The following is a 16,725-nucleotide window of genomic DNA, read 5'->3' as shown; positions in this document are numbered from 1 at the left end:
TCAGCTTTAAACAAAAGTATCTAGAGAAGTTATGTTATCGTGCCAGGACTTCAATTAATCAAACCAGCAGTCTCTCAATAGCCATCTGCACAGACTGGATTTGGGGCTTAAGCTGAGACCCCTCCTTGATGGTGACAGATGTGGCAATGACGGGCCTTGAAACTCCACATGCGCGCCCGAGAGCCTGCTTGGAGCGCACGAACACGTATGGCACGTTCTTATCCTCACAGAGGAGTGGAAGATGCAAAATGATCTCCAGGGGCTCAGCGTCGGCAGCCATCACGATGAACTCAGCAATCCCACGGTTCAGAGTTTTGGTGGCTGAAACATAGCGCTCATGTCAGTACACAATGAAGCAGTAGCAAAATTGCCCAGTTAGTGTAAGCCGATACAGGGAATGAAGGTTACTCGACCAGGTATATGTGCATTTTAAATGAACCAAAAGCATGTCTAGAGCCACAAAACATACTAATAATATAACTATATTATATCCCACGTTACCCTGTCCTTGTTTCCCTGCTACACAAAGTCACTATCTTCGGTGTCAACTATTATCAACTATAAAATATTGACCCCTTAAATATGGCAAACCATTTAACATTTAATTGTATATTGTAGCTAATGAACTAATTTAATAGTTCACTCGCTATGGTAACCTTAATTGTGCCATATTTTTCTCAAATGATTATTTTCTTGTGGCGTTCAGCATCGTCCTTGTTTACTTGGAGTCGTCTCATTCATTGAAGCAATTGTTTCTCACCAATTCAGTTCTCATTAGGAACCATTTTCTTACTGGTAGGAATTAAGTTCTTAGTCATAAGGATTGCACTCGTAGTTCGATTCTGAATGCCACTAATGAGAAGCGAACTGTTCCCACCGTTAGTAAGATCGCAACAACCAGTGAAGTAAACTAGTGCCACGTTTAAATTTTACAACGCCTATTCATACACCAGTGTCCCTCAAATATGCAGCAGTCAAAGTGGTAAAAACCTTACCTTCGTTCGCTCCTTTTCTTAACTGCTTATAATTGGATGCTTGCTGCACCAGATCCAGGATCGTTTTGGTCAATGTAGCATCGGCCAAAGGGTAGGCCTTGGGATTCACTTCAGTATCAGCCTGGGTAGAAAATATAATAATTTGTATATGTTGTATCAACAATGACTTCAACTTGTGAACTACCAAGCTAACCAAATACAAGTAGCTAGCTATACCAAGGTTTAGCTCGCGTCCAATGACTAGCAAGCCCACCGTTCAGGGGCCTTATCCCGTTAGGAATCTGCTCGGGTCTTTCCTCTTATCAAATAATATCGCTTGAATCAGATATTTCGATGGCTAGCTAACTAGAAATCCTGCCCTAACATCGTAATGGTCGCTAATATCGTAGCTAGTGATACACTGTAAAAAAGTGTGCAGCGAGCCAACCAGAAAAACGCGTCCTTCGTTCGTCGCCCATACTATTAGATACCACGTGTTGGCTAACTGCACGCTGCGTACACAAAACGTTATACAAATACAGCGTACCAGATGCAATCATGTAATATCGCTTAAAATGGTAAGTTACAACGAAATTACAACATATAACACACCATAAAATGTCTGATATTGAAGGGGTTAGAATATAGCCAGGTAACTGGCTAGCTAGCTGGCTAATCAGCCAGAACCCCACTAGTGGCCGGTTAGCTAATGCTATCCCTACCTAGACTTACTAGCTACCAAGATGGGACAAGATACTGATTTTAACTAGCTAAAATTAACTACTCGCCGTTCTGTTTATCCATCTTGCCTACTTGTTACCAACCTAAAATGGAGAAAAGGTTGGGGAAATGGCTGTTCAACCCGAGATTCTAGTTAGCTAACAACAGTTAGCGAGATAGAAAGTGTGCTTTATGGAGACCGTATCCCGTTAACTTTAACGGATTGCTAGCGGGTCTTAAAACAAAATGTCCATCTATATGTAGCTAGATAATCAGATATTCAGCATTCCAAATAAAAGAACTGTCCCATCTCAGATGTAGTCTGCTAGCTAGTAACGCTAATTCATATGTTCCAGGTGGTGTCCTTTCGGCCACCATATCTTGAAATCAGCATATCGGTAACTCTTGTAATTGAACAATACTCACCATAATTTTAGATTAGCGTTTGAAAGGATGGATAAAAATGTGTCCTCTCGGCGCTCGCTTCACGGAGGACAAGTGTGTTTCACCTGAGCAAGAACACGGTACCGTCAGCCTGCACGTTAACTACACGTTATGTCTGACTTCGAAAGCACGTGTGCGTCCGCGTAAGTGCCGAGTGAAACCGGAATTACATCAACGACATGCCAAACAAATACAACTAATCCGGAAGAAAATAAGTGGAATAATTAGAGTGAAACGACATTAAACAAGGAGCCTGAAATGCCTTTCGCGCCCTCTTGGTTTATTTAAGAAGGTTCAGAGGTTAAAGCACAGATATAGCAACGTTTCTATATCTATGGGTTAAAGAATCCCGTTACAAATGAGTTCCGGTTTAGTGGCGGGAACAGTATGTAGAACGGGTATGCAGAGTTACAGTTACACATCTTAGCATTCAGGATACACTTTGGAATGACCCACGTTTTTGGTTGTGTTTAGAGGCGTCATGCCGCGCATTTCTGTGCAGTCTTCCTAATTTTTAAGCCATGGTCCATCCGATTCACTGTGTCATATATGAATTACTATATTCATAGTTTCTTATTTTCAATTTCTATTTTGAAACAATCTGTATTCATGTTTAATTTTCCCTCATTGTCTCTTTCTATCTTTTATATTAATAAATAGTTTAGTTTTATTATTTATTGTAAGAAAGTATGAGTCAAGTATATGTCAAACTCAGTAACCGTTCACCAGTGGCACGCAAAATTGTATTGCACAAAATCATTTACATTGCATTACATTCATTTAGCATATGCGTTTATCCAGTGGAACTTCCAGTGCAAGAGAACAGAAGTGTAACCATTCAAGATATATGAGCAACGGTGCCAGACCTGGTTAACAACACTCTGAGGTGAGGGGGGTGGGGTGTGGTATGACTAGATTTAGAAGGGTGTAGGCAGGGAAGCAGGGAGCTGCAGTAGTCCAAACTAGTGAGAGGACTAAGGCCAGGACTAGGAGCTGTGTTTAACACAGATAGGGACAGATCCTTTGGATGACAGTAAGAATCTGCAAACCCAACTCAACAACCCAACTGCAAGTAAAGTTGCTTGTAGCATCCAGGCTGAGGGAAAGGTTTTAAAAGAGTCTTGCAACATTTATTGAATCAAAAGGAAAAAAATATATTATATAAATTAGTATAGAACAGATAGGTAGTTGCTCATCATTCAGATGAATTCTTACTCATATACTTTGGGGTTTTTGTAACTTACTGTTGATTTGGTATCATTTTAAGCATCATAAGCATAAAGCTTTTTGGATGCACTTTTGTAGCTCTGGATAAGAGTGTCTAAATGTTAATCTTAGATGAATTTAGCTGAAATATAATAATTACCAAAGAGCAAAATAAAATTATTTAGTACAATATCAAACAGTTATATCACAGGGACAGGACCACTTTTGGGTAACTGTACCAGCTCTAGGCCAAGAGCGCCATATATGAAATTCAGAACCTGTTTTACCAGACTTGACGTCATTCGTAGGCTGTCATCCAGTCCGCCATATTGCATTGTGGCTGCGGCTGAAGGAGAGAAAGGGTCATGAAGGGGATTCGGAGTCTCAGTCATTTCTCCGTAAGTTTCTTTTTTTATTTTTCAAACTCATAATCAAATTAAATACAGCATGCCTTTAGCTAGTTTCTAATTAAGAAGTTTTGGAGATCATCCCCTACTTTCAGCTAGCTAACGTTTGCTGGATAGCTACGTTGTCAGAGAGACTATTAACAAGCTATTGTTAGCTTAGCTAGCTAAATAAAATTTCGTAACATATAGCCACTAGCTAACTTCCAAGTGTGTGATGTACCTAACGCCCTAATGTCTTGAGTGGTGAAGCAGGAAGAAACTGACTAAACAGATAGGAAGTCTGACGATAATGTCATTACTAGCTCAGGTTTTCCTGTAACATGGTATACGAACTAACGTTATACTATAGTAGCTAACGTTATGTGGTTGCCCGTTAGCATTGAAAGTCATAAATTTTCATCTTTGATTGTTAATGTAATTTTATGGGAGAGTAAATAACTTATATGCATTTTATTTGTCTTATTGAAGTGTAGCCAGCTAGTTAGCCAGCTAGGAACGATAACGTGACCTAATTTGAACCCTCACTGGAGAGTCGTCCTCGGGATACCTTTGCCTCTGTAGACTGTTATGAAGGAACGTCAACCATCAAGTTTGCCTTTGAGTTTTAAGAGACGGTTGGATTATTTCCAGTCATCGTGACGCTGCTGAGGGCTATACGCAATGCTAACTAGGCTAGCTAGCTACCAGACCTCTCATCAAGTAGATTGACCCTTCTGACGTGAAAATGGGGAAAAAACAGTTATGTGAGAATTTTTGTCAGAAATGGTAATATTGTTGGTGTCTTAAATTGACCGAAGTTTGGACCTTCCCCCAGTCTGTCTTGAGGTTGGCATTTCTTTGTACCCATTTGGAGTGTGTTGGCGAAAACTGACAGATCAGGGCATGTTTTGCTCCCACAATATTCATCAGCCAAACCATAATAACACGGTGGAGTTCACACACTGCATCTTCCATTGTTATTTTATTTTGCTTGAATGCACGCACTTTGTGTACCCTTCCATTACATTGAGTCCAGTTTTCAGATTGAGTCCTGCATGTTAGCATATCTCCCACAAGAATAGACATCCATGCGGTGCAGGTGCAGCTGGTTGTGGTTTAAAGTGCGCTGTATTATATGCATTCGGATGCCCAGTTGTCAGTCATGTCAAGTCTCTTTTGTGTATTTCCTCTGTCCTACTACTGCCATCAATCACAAACGTACCTCAATAATAAGATAACTGTTTACCTTACCTGTGTACCTGCTCTGACATTGTTAGACTATGCAATTTGCAGGCTTTCCTACCACGAACGGCACTGTTTACTGCTTCTGATCAAATCCGTAAAGAGATATGAATCACTTTTTATTTTGCAAACAAGTTGCTGAAACATAACTGGAAAGCTGAAATAAATGTAATAGCACTCAAAGCTATGTCTTACGGTGCGGGACCTCAATTTTTAAGAAAATCTGAAGTCAGGCGCCAGTTTGGGAAAAAGGCAGAGAAAAGCTTCGGTCTGAGTTATAGTGAATCAGCATGATATTGTCCAGGTGCTATCCTTGCAGATGGAAATAAGGCTAAACCCCAGCTGATAGGAGGCACATCATGGTTATATTTGAAATCATATAAAAAAAAAAATAAGTTACTTTAATTGTGTGCTCAGTTGGGTCAAAGGTCAAAATAAATTGTGTGATTTGTGTATGATTCAGTATGAATGAATTAATTTACAGTCCTATGTGTTATATTTAAACAATACCAAATTTACCTGTTAACACTCGTCAGGCTGTAGGCATGGTAAATTTCAAAGGAAGGTTCTATTAGAAAATGTATGGTCAATTTTCATAAGTCATCCTTTCAAGGTCTAACTGCTTGGCATGGGTAGCTCAAGCTCCAGGTAAATATACAGAAAATATACAGGATAAATGAGTTTTTACCAGTCCTATGTTGATTTTATGTTTAGTAGGGAGCATTGCCATTGGGTTACTTTTACCACAAGTGTCTGCTGAATTGTTAGTTATTCGGTTCAGAATTCACCCCAATCATTAATCATTCTTCCTCAGGCAAAGATTTGTTGCCATTTTCATTCAAATCAAAAAGGCAACAAATGTGTTGATTGCGTATTCAGGAAACCAAAACCTACCTTCTCACCCAGCCTTCCCTCTGGCACACACCCCAAAAATGTCATTCGATCCAGAAATGATGTCACCTTCATTTTTTGTTTTGCAGAGGAGGCTTTATGCAGCTCAAGCTGCCCACAAGTTGGATGTTGCAGCACCAGCTTTCTCCTCGCAGGAGGTGCAGGTCAGTGCATGTCAACTTCATTCTCTTACAGCGATGCTTGTTTGAGGCTGCCAAGGGCAAACAGTGTAAATGAGCCTTTGGCAGGCCTTACCTGGTCCTCTGTGTACATGCTTTCTCTGCATTATCCAAAGAAGTGATTGATGTGGAGGTTATGTTTTTGTCCAGGCACAGCTTTAGAGTTTGTCCACTTTTTGGGCTGTGTGCATATCTGTGTGGATTTGACCATAATGGACACTGCAGCGATTGCAGACATAGGGGGAAAGTTAATCCAGTGCCTGGTGCAGTGATAGGGATATTGTTGATAATATTATCAACCTGAAAATTCAGGGAAAGTGTCACATTTTGTTAAATTGTTCTCAGTTTGGATGACTATCACACAGATTTCTTTGATGAGTAGCTGTCAGTATGGTAGTTAACAATATTAAATGCATTCATTCAATACCCAGCCCCTGCAACTGACCTTTCAGCACCATTGTACCATCCTCCTCATCCACCCTCCAATTAGATGGACAGGAATGAGCAACCACCAGAAATGAGGATGTTGCATAATGGGATTATCAGATGAGATATGCAGCCATTATGCTCTAAAAAACTGGGTTTTTTTATTGTAATGTACATGGTCTGAACCCTGATCTCCACCCTGTTATAGGTGACAAAACTGCCCAGTGGTTTGGTGATTGCCTCTTTGGAGAACTATTCACCTGCCTCCAAGATTGGTGTGTTTGTGAAAGCTGGCTGTCGTTATGAGCCTGTTGATAGCCTGGGAGTCACTCATGTACTGCGTTTGGCAGCTAATCTGGTAAGTACTTGTAATTGTCTCCCTTGATGATGAAGTTGCCAGTTTTAAGGTCGTATGAAGTAATTGATATTAATTTTGCCCTCCTAGAGCCCAGTTTAATCTTAAACAAAGAATGTGGGGTTTGTTTGAAGGAGCAGCTTATTTATGAGTGCTGCTGTTTTCCAGACCACTAAGGGTGCTTCTGCGTTCAAGATCTGTCGTGGAATTGAGGCTGTGGGCGGCAGTTTGAGGTCAGTGGGAATCTCCCTTCAGTGTTTATGAGTCCCTGTCTTTGATGAACACTGTGCAGATCTGAAATGTGGCACACGGGCCTTAAATTTAAATCTTCACATTTAGTTGTTTGAATGACGACATCCACATCTCTCTCCTTGTTAATGTGATTGTGCAGTGTCTAATTGCAGTGGTATATGTTTCCATCTACAGTGTAACAACATCAAGGGAGAACATGATTTACACTGTTGAGTGCTTGAGAGACCACATGTGAGTATTAGTTACAAGTTATTATTACTTCCAGGTTACAATGTTGACACTTTAACACTAATTCTAACTGCATTTCTTCTGCATACAATAGGGTTGAAAAATATATTGAGAAAGGACTGCGGTTGAAACCTGAGATATGTTTGCCTGTAATGCATTGAGCTAAAGTGCGCTTTATTTTGCTGTGTGTTTCTCTTTAGTAGCCCCTTGTTGAGCCTGTCCACATTTTCAATGTCTGTCTGGGTTGCAGTGACACTGTCATGGAGTTCTTGATCAATGTGACCACTGCACCTGAGTTCAGGCCATGGGAACTGGCTGACCTCACCCCCAGGGTGAAGATAGACAAGGACCTGGCTCACCATCGTCCACAGATTGGTGAGCTGTCTCTTTTCCCTGTTCAGATATCATTCACTCATCTACACCTGGTGTTGAAATGCATCCTGAGATCAGATTGTGGCTAGATCCAGTGAGATCAAATATTCTTGGCCAGGGGTTGAAGAAAAAAAAAAAAAAAACCGAATGTGATCAGATCATGATCGGGTCTTGGTTACCACCTCCGGAAGTGGATGAGGACTCATTTGGTCCGTAAGTGTAGGCACATGTGGTTACAGAAAGGACATACAATAGAGCAACATCATCTACAATCTCCATCTATCCCCACCCAGATGCTGGAGTTCCAGAATTCTTGTGTTTATGCGTGAGGTAAGGTCCTAGCTGCAAACACGTTCAGATGTGTACCTTCTCACACACAAATGGTAGTACCAGGTGTGGGGGTGAGATTGAATCTAAAAGAAAAAAAGATGTAGATGGAGCCATTGTGTGTCAGCCCCCCATGTGAATATTCTTGCACATTGCACCATATGTGGTCACATTTTACTTGTGTATTTCTGGTGGAGCATGTATTGTAGCATGTGGATATCCCAACAAGGATGATGTTGATACTACTACATGGCCCTTTTAACTAAAATAAGGAGAACATGTTCACACATGTGCACAGGAAAACATGAACACACACCTACACATACAAGAGAATGCACCTTCACTGAAGCTATGGGATCTCCCTCTCCTCCCAGGTATTGTTGAAGCCCTGCATGCAGCTGCATATAAGAATGCCCTGTCCAACTCTCTGTACTGTCCACACTACATGGTGGGCCGCATCAGCTCGGATCAGGTACAGCCCAAACCAGCAGAACTACACAATATTGTGCTTCTAAGTGGAGCACACAGAAATAATTGCTCTTTCTCTACACTGTTTTTTCTCCAGCTGCACTCCTTTGTCCAGAATAACTTTACCAGTGCACGAATGGCTCTGGTAGGCCTCGGTAAGTGTTTTTTTTTAATGTGTAAAAAGTAAATGCTATGTATAACGATTCAGCATTTCAGCAGTTATTGCAGTATTGTACAAAGTGTGTGCTGGCTTTCCAGGTGTGGACCATTCTGTGCTGAAGCAAGTTGGAGAGCATTTCTTAAATATCCGGGGTGGAGCAGGGACTGTTGGAAAAAAGGCGCAGTACCGTGGAGGTAAAGCAGTTACAGCAGCTATGCTGCTTAAGTCTGAGCAATACCTTCAGCAGCAAATTTCTTGCTTCCAAAGCATTTTTAGACAGGTTTCTTGTAATGATGAAACCCCCTAATATGTTAACAACCCTCACACACATCATTAACCTTTACTCCAGTGTAATTGTTTTTATATATGCAATCTAAATCAGTGATAAAAATCTTGATACATTCAGTTTTCACTGGTACACTGCTGCGCTAGTTGTAGCAAATAAAGAACCGAAACCCTCATGTACAGATTTAGTCCGGGATTTGGTGTATCAGTGTAGCACAGTGACGTTACATCACCTGAGCACCCCTATTTATTCAGAGCCTTATTAAGCAAACAGCATTTACCTGGGGGAAAAAGTTGAGTGCATTTTTTTTCTTTTTTGAGATGAACTGAGGGGCAAGGATTTGAGATGGATTCTTAACTCAAAGTCCAATAGTCAAATTGTACCACTCAGTTTGGATGTATTGAATCTGCAGTTCGAAGTAGAAATGAAAAGAAGAAGCTGCTTCAGAAGCCACAACAGAAAAAGTGGCAGAGATTTAATCAACTGCATCTTAGTTACACTTGGGTCAATGTTTTGTTTTCAAGTGACACAAAAACAGATTTATCCACATGCTCATCAGCAGTGTATTTAGTACCAGAAAGATAATGTCATTTGAAAAATATGTGTTACTGCTCTATGGACTTTTGGCATTAGTAACATTTCACACATTTATCATATAGGTTTATTTGACAGAAAAAAACACACTTGCATTTACTTTTTTATAATTTCCACCAATAAATGTTCAGGCTATTGTTTGTGAAATGGCTGAGTAAGTGAGTAGTAAGTAAGTAGTAAGAGTAGTAAGCATTGCGGTTTTGAGTGTTTGCTATTTCCAAGATGACCTTGAAGAACACGTTGGCGGTTTTTTTTGAGCTCGGGAGTTGCTGTAGTGTTTGCAGTGCTGGGCCTGTGTGCCGTGTGCAGGCGAGCTGAGGGCTCAGAATGGAAGCGGCCTGGCACACGCCGCGGTGGTGAGCGAGGGAGCCGCAGAGGGCACCGCAGAGGCCACTGCTTTCAGAGTGCTGCAGCAGGTGCTGGGAGCCGGGCCACGAGTCAAAAGGGGCTCCAACACCACCAGCAAGCTGAGCCAGGGCATTGCCAAGGCGACCACGCAGCCCTTTGATGTGAGTACGTCTCTGCCTGAGCAAACATCTGCGCTGTGTTCCTACCCTGCACAGACCTGGGGCGGGGTCTTGTGAAGGTCATGTTAAACTTGGAGTCCTGTGGAATTTTACCTCCGCTTTTTGGCCAGTATATTGGAACTGAGTCTGTTTGGAGGCAATTATATGGGTTCTTGCCAGTAAATTAGAACATTACAGACCAAAATAGCACTTTTAAAATGCTTCTGTCTGAAAATATTAACCTTTGAGACAACGTCAAGGGTTTTAAGGGCAGGTGCTGATGCTGATGTTGCTCAGGTCATCAGAACAGCAGCTCCAGAGATGGGAGTGAAGGTGTGGAAACAAGCAAGCAGCTGACAGATTCACACAGGCAGGCAGGAAACCACTGAAACTGGAGTGTTATCTTCAGTGTGAGATTTTGGTTTTATTGTTTATTTTCTCTTTGGTATTTTACTTTGTTGTTTTGTGTGGAGAACCCATGCAAGAAGTCACCAAAGATTTTACTAACGATAATTTATTGACTTAGACATTAAAAGGATCTTGTATGGCATGTGTCAATGGCCTGCAACACTTTGTTTTAAACTTTATGCTTTCTACTCTTTATGTAGTTTTTTTTTTTTTTTTAAATCACCAATTAGATCAATGATTGTACATGCATCTTACTGTGACAGCGAATTGCGGCGTGCCTAAGAGGGTTGAGATAACCCTGACTGACCTACCCAACCCTATCTCCAGCAAAATTAAGTTGTTCTGCTGTAGTGGGACTCTGATCACTGTTGACATGTACAGCTGGTTACGAACCTGTGCTCAAAGTAAACACCTTGCTGACTTTGCCACTTAGGACAGATTCATTTCAAACATTTATTATTCACCTAATGTTAGCTTATTTAATGTTGCTTGATTCTGAACATTCTTCTGGGGGGGGTAGCGTTGATGATTCTTCATGCTGGAATGCTGGTAAAAATTTTTGTTTTTGGCTCAATGAGTTGAGGTGCTAATTTACAGTGTAGGCTGAGTCTTACAGCCTGGGGTCGAGTCGAGCCATGTCATCAGATGACCAGAATCTCATATCCTGCCAGGCTGGGTATGTCAGCAGGGTGGCCTTGTCTCACAGCTCCCCTGCACCCCACTGACTTATCAATGCCTACCCCGCCTTGTTCAGCTGCCATCAGGGACCTATTCTGTATTCAGCATCTACTTTACTGGTGTGTGGGACCTATAGAGTGAGAATAGCTGCTTGCTGCATGCAGGTGTATAGAGGATTTCAGACATTATGCTTCAGCCCAACTGAGCAAGTACAGGTTGCTGCAGTGCAGTCCTGTCTAATATGTACAATTCCATCTCACTATTCTAGAGTTACAGTGCATGAAATTAGCACAGTACCTCTTGGTATGCACTGCAGCTGACCTTCAACATATGCAGTTGCTAAATGAAACTGAAACAAACATCATTACAAAAGCCGCACTGAACCTCAGACCCACCTTCTAAGTGAAACCAGACAGATGGCTGATAAAGAAGCGGATGTCACGTATACGGCAGTGAAGGGAAATCTCAGAGCCCAGATTGTAGCCTTTGTTAGCAACCCAGTGCATTATCTTTTCACACCTTCAAGGAAGAACAGTGATGTTGTGATGTCTGATGTTATGTTGTTTTGACAAACTTGTTTCAGCTGCACCAAAAAACTGCCCTTATAATGGAACCCTAACCCCACAGTGATTTTAACACGATACCTTTCCTTATGTAGATTAGTATTTGTCAGCATAGTTTTCCCTTATATGTGCCGCAGCCTGGAAATTCCAACTGCTCTCAGATTTGACAAGTGGCTCTGTGATCATATTTCACCTGTTTTGAAATTTGGTATGAGAAGGATTTGCAAAACATCAGCTTACATAACAACTCTGCATGTTTGTAAGAGAATGTATTCCTTGAATGTATGCTTCTTGAAAAGAATGTATGCTTTCAACATGGGACCCACCATGTTTTCTCATCATGAAACATCACAACTATATTGTTGTGGCTGTCTCATCTTTATACGAGGGTAAGATATGACATATTCAGATGGTATGTCATTCTGGGCAAATGAACCTAAACATCTTTACAGCTATATACGGTGTACGAATAATGAGTCTATATTCCTAGCTAATATTTCAGGCTGCTAAACTGTGATTAATGCAAAACTCCTGTTTTCTCACTGTCCTTTCCAGGCCTCAGCCTTCAATGCCAGTTACTCGGACTCTGGACTGTTTGGAGTGTACACCATCTCCCAGGCCTCCGCTGCTGGTGATGTTAGTATCACAAGCTCAGGATGGGTGGAACTTGCATTGCATAATTATTTTAAATGGGCATCAGAATTCCTGTGGATGCATTTATCCACTTCAGCACTCTTTCAGTCCATTTATGCTTAACCTCAGCAAGCCACCTTCTGATACACAAAATACCCTCATTGTTGTGGGTTTGATTTTATTGTTATGAATTTGGGTTGACACACATGTGGTTTTAAGTGCCTTGTTTGATGTGTACATAGTTCGCATGGACTCATAACCCTGAGAATGTTTAAAACAACTTCTGGATGTGGAGGGAGTCCTCCGATACCATGGTAGCTCCACCCATTATGCTATTTATGAAGCCACATTGTGTCATTGCAACAGCACAGTATAGGGTCCAAAATGACTGTTAAGGTGGCATAGAGAAGACCATTGAATTGATCCCAGCCTTGCCCTCCCTCTTCCTCACCCTGCAGGTGATCAAGGCTGCGCTCGGACAGGTGAAGGCTGTGGCCCAGGGGGGCCTCACAGCCGCTGATCTCAGCAGAGCTAAGTGAGTCCACACTACTGATCCCTCTTACAGATCTGCATGTCTTCTCACCATCCAAATCACTGCGGTCTGCTTTTATCCACAGGAAAGGCAAAAAAAAAGAAATCCATTAAGCTGCGTGCCGTGCACAAAGGGATTTTTATAATTGATAGTGCAAGTAGCAAGTTTTACAATGTATTTTAGGAAACGGCACCAGGGTTTTGACGCCACGCTGGATTAAATCATCAGATATATTAATTCAGACAGTGGAATTGTAGATATTTGTCCCCACTGCAGAGTGTGAGGCAGTGGAACTGCTTTAAAGACAACTTATGGATTTGGCTGTATGGCCCTACAGGAACCAGCTGAAGGCAGAGTATTTGATGTCCTTGGAGAGTTTGGACGGCATGCTGGGAGACATGGGGTCACAGATACTGTCAGGGGGAGCATACAGTACCCCAGACGCTGTGGCCCAGAAGATTGACTCTGTGACTTCAAACGACGTTGTCAATGTGAGTGCAGTCGTTACTGATGGATTTATAAGAATAATTCATGCATCTCAAGCAGATTGCTACCAATGTTAGTCTTTATCTCAATTTAGCATCAGCGGGCCCTTTGCAAGCTTTTTGCAGTAGCAGCTGACAGTAGTTGTCAGCGTGTTTAGATAGATATGTAGTTGTATATAGGAGTATATGCAATTGTTTTAACAGTTTGCACTTCAAGTAGGTGATGGTAAAGACAAAAGAATACAACTTCCAGTTACAAAGATCACCAAAGAATATTAAAAATAACCAAAAATGATATATGACAAGGGTACCAAGGTTTGATATCAAAATAAGTTCATGTGTACTTGTAAGCTGTAGTTGAGTCTTCATTGTTGAATATTGAGTATTGCTATTTAGTGTTATATATTTTTTTTCTTTTTCAGGTTGCAAAGAAATTTGTGGCAGGAAAGAAAACAATGGCATCTAGTGGACATCTAGAGAATATGCCCTTCATTGATGAATTGTGATAGTGGATATTTGCATAATAATTTCAAAGGCAAGTTGTGCCTGGCTGCATATAAAACAAAGACAAATCATAAATGGTTCTGATCACCAAAATGACTTTAAGCACAGAGTGTGAAAACATTCTTGTCAACAGTTGGCATTTCTTGTTTTCCCTATAATAAGTGGATAAAGGTGGAAGGGAAGATGCACCACTGTTGTCCTCTTTACTGTATTATGGATGTAAATTAATTAAAGTTCATCTATGGGTAGTATGATGTATTTTATTTCCCCCCCCCGTAACCAAGGTTTGGTCTCAAATGAGACTTGATGTATTTTAGTCAGTATTTATGCAGAACCTTGAAATTAATCATTGTTTTTCAGCAGAAATAATTTTGAGGGGTAGGGTTAATTCGTTTGTGGTTTTATTTTCCGGGGTAGGGTGGGTTTCGTTGGCCAGGGTCTGCACACCTTGCTGCTGTGGTAGCCTGTAGGGGCTCATCACAAACCTAAGATCGACGACGTCAGTGGAGATCTGCATGTTTAAGTGTAAAAAATGCCATTAGCTGGGTGTAGTTGTATCAGAAAATTGCATTTGTCTCACTTCAGAGTGAGCATAAAGGGTATGTGAGGAGGCAAGCCTACAGCAGTACAGTTGGCAATTCCAAATTGAATGAACAAAGGGGAAAAAATCCAAGGGAAGAAAATACAAAAGTGTCAGTTGCATAAAAATTCATGGCAACCATCAAAGATTTATGTTGCACAATGCCATTATCTTCCAAGTAGGCTGCCTGGACGTGTGTGGAGGCATTGAACATTGAAGAGTTGCGACAAAAGGTCTCAGGAAGTGTTGGTGGTGAGACAGGCATGCTAGTACAGCGAAGTAAAAGAAGACTGAGTGAAAATGGGGATTCAGCTCTCTTGTTGTTAATCCTGCATCATCTGAGCACAAATTGAGTGGTTCAGTGTCGCATTACTGTTGATACGGCTGCTCAGTGCTGTTCAGTTTCTCCTGTTTTATCTGGTGCTTCACAAGAGTCTACAATAGTAGACTAATATTCCATTTCCTCCAAACCACTGGGATACAGATGTACAACTAGTGTTTACAAAGATTTTAAGAGTATTCATTCATCATGTTCCAAAGTGTAGCTTTTAGGAAACTCATGAGAGGAACTCTTAGGCTTCAGACGACATGTGTGATCAAGGCTATATAATTAGATGCAATTGCTTATTCCTAATGACAGGTGTCTTTGTTCTCACAACAGAATTAAAAAAATTCAAGTGCAGTAAATGTGGTTCCCTATTTGCCTGTTTATTAGGCTACTCAATTCAAGTCTGTTGAGACTGAATTACTTCAATGAAAGTGTCTTGGTTAATAAACATGAATTTCATCAGTTAGTTTCTCCAGGTACATCACAGATAAGGACCATATTTTAAAATAAGTCATACTAAAATTGCTGGATGAAGTGGGGTTAGTATTTTTTTGGTCTTTGTGTTGTTCTAGTCATTTGGAATGCTTAAAGTAAAGTCTTTGTAAGTGACTTTATATTTTTACAATTCTGAGTGTAAGGCGTTAATGAATCATTTTCAGCCTGATAAACTCCCTTTATTCTTGGAATTCTGCATGCCGATGCTTCTCAAGGTTACAAATTTTATGAGAGCAAAATTAATGTGCTCACACTTTGCATGAACAATTCCCATTTTAACTTTGTCTTGACCAAAAGTCTTTAAAGTGGTGTTTAGTTGACGTCTTTCTTTTTGACGAATTAAGTTATTCTGCATGTCATCTTTTCAGCAACGTACAAATGGGAATTGAATTGAAATGCCACTTTCAATGTGAGGTTTATGCTCTTACCATTTTACCTCAGCTCTGTTTCAATGTAATCAGTTTATGCCACCAAAGTAAACTTAGCACATAACTATAATCTTTACCCTTAAAGCTTATCTCCGTGTCTGATATGTAAACTCGCTATTGTCGACACAAATTTTTGGCCATTTTCAAAGTTGACAAAATTGACTAAAAGCAGTATCAATCAAGATGTGAACCAATGATTTTATACATGGATGTTCATGGGAAGAGGTAAGTAGTCTCCACCAATCTTCAGTATGGTGCCATTCTAGGATACCCCCCAGGGCCACCTCCCAACTGCAGGCTCAACCTAAATATCCCTGAATTGCTGCATCATATGTAGGTGGATCCACACTCCTTGGCAAAATTTGTATGATCCAGTAAATGATGTTGACTTATTTTGCACTACAAAATGATGTTTCAGCTGCATTCACTTCTGTGGGTCAAAGGTGGAACATGGGTAAATACATTTTTAAAAATTCAGACATACACCTTGTCTAACAGCTGTGCTCCAGTTACAACAGCTGTCCACGATTTGGTTATGCATCTGGTCCAGCTCTCAAAATGTCTTATAATCTTTATGTATGATACTGTAAATCAAACAAGAAATAAACACATAGGGATTTCCTCAGACTACCTCTGGTTGCTTTCCATTTTCAAAAAAAAATCCATCCTTCCATTACAATGCAAAACTTCTAATCAGATACGCCTGAATGTCCTGTTGTAAAGACTGTTCATATGTCATGAATGGGGAATGTTTTTTGTTCAAGGTGGTGGGAATTCAGGAAGATAGTTATGTGTAGAACCAGAGAGACGGCAACAATGTAAGTCACGTTTAGCATAGAAATAATTGCATGTTCAGAGAAGCGAGAGCAAGATTACCTCAATGCGCATGATATGCAAAATAAGAGGAACAAGCACAAAGTCAGCACAATGGTGAAGAGGTGCACCTTCATGTGGAGCAAGAGGAAAGCTAGGTCATGTTACATAGGCTGTACTAACAACATGAAGACTGGTGTATTGTAGTTTTAGGAATGTACTTTTGCCTCCTGGTTGGATTTCATCACCACAGTCAACTTGA

General features: G+C 40.8%; 2 protein-coding genes across 2 annotated transcripts; one reads left to right on the top strand and one right to left on the bottom strand.

The window, feature by feature from the left end:
• Positions 1–29: 29 nt before the first annotated feature.
• snu13b (SNU13 homolog, small nuclear ribonucleoprotein b (U4/U6.U5)) lies at positions 30–2,276 on the bottom strand. The gene is made up of 3 exons (XM_036536760.1): positions 2,121–2,276; positions 996–1,116; positions 30–321 (listed from the first exon to the last, which is right to left on the bottom strand). Exons 1-3 carry the CDS (start codon positions 2,121–2,123, stop codon positions 59–61), a joined length of 387 nt encoding a protein of 128 aa, XP_036392653.1. The 5' UTR covers positions 2,124–2,276; the 3' UTR covers positions 30–58.
• Positions 2,277–3,663: 1,387 nt separating this feature from the next.
• On the top strand, positions 3,664–14,088 carry LOC118787775 (cytochrome b-c1 complex subunit 2, mitochondrial). Its single transcript, XM_036543449.1, has 14 exons — positions 3,664–3,742; positions 5,953–6,027; positions 6,677–6,826; positions 6,992–7,056; positions 7,250–7,306; positions 7,554–7,678; positions 8,377–8,474; positions 8,568–8,625; positions 8,729–8,824; positions 9,820–10,019; positions 12,221–12,301; positions 12,757–12,833; positions 13,168–13,321; positions 13,738–14,088. The coding sequence occupies exons 1-14, from the start codon at positions 3,710–3,712 to the stop codon at positions 13,819–13,821; spliced, it is 1,353 nt and encodes a 450-aa protein (XP_036399342.1). The 5' UTR covers positions 3,664–3,709; the 3' UTR covers positions 13,822–14,088.
• Positions 14,089–16,725: the final 2,637 nt, after the last annotated feature.

The sequence above is a fragment of the Megalops cyprinoides genome, chromosome 1 (assembly GCF_013368585.1).
Source record: "Megalops cyprinoides isolate fMegCyp1 chromosome 1, fMegCyp1.pri, whole genome shotgun sequence".
In the NCBI taxonomy this organism is placed as follows: Eukaryota; Metazoa; Chordata; class Actinopteri; order Elopiformes; family Megalopidae; genus Megalops; species Megalops cyprinoides.
This window is presented reverse-complemented; position numbering and strand designations above follow the sequence as displayed.

Coding starts and splice junctions, on each gene's coding strand:
- snu13b (XM_036536760.1), bottom strand. Junction 322..995: donor AAGAAAAGGAGCGAACGAAG/GTAAGGTTTTTA, acceptor GCTATGTTTCAG/CCACCAAAACTCTGAACCGT.
- LOC118787775 (XM_036543449.1), top strand. CDS start 3,710: ATGAAGGGGATTCGGAGTCTCAGTCATTTCTCC. Junction 3,743..5,952: donor GGAGTCTCAGTCATTTCTCC/GTAAGTTTCTTT, acceptor TTTGTTTTGCAG/AGGAGGCTTTATGCAGCTCA. Junction 8,475..8,567: donor GCCGCATCAGCTCGGATCAG/GTACAGCCCAAA, acceptor TTTTTTCTCCAG/CTGCACTCCTTTGTCCAGAA.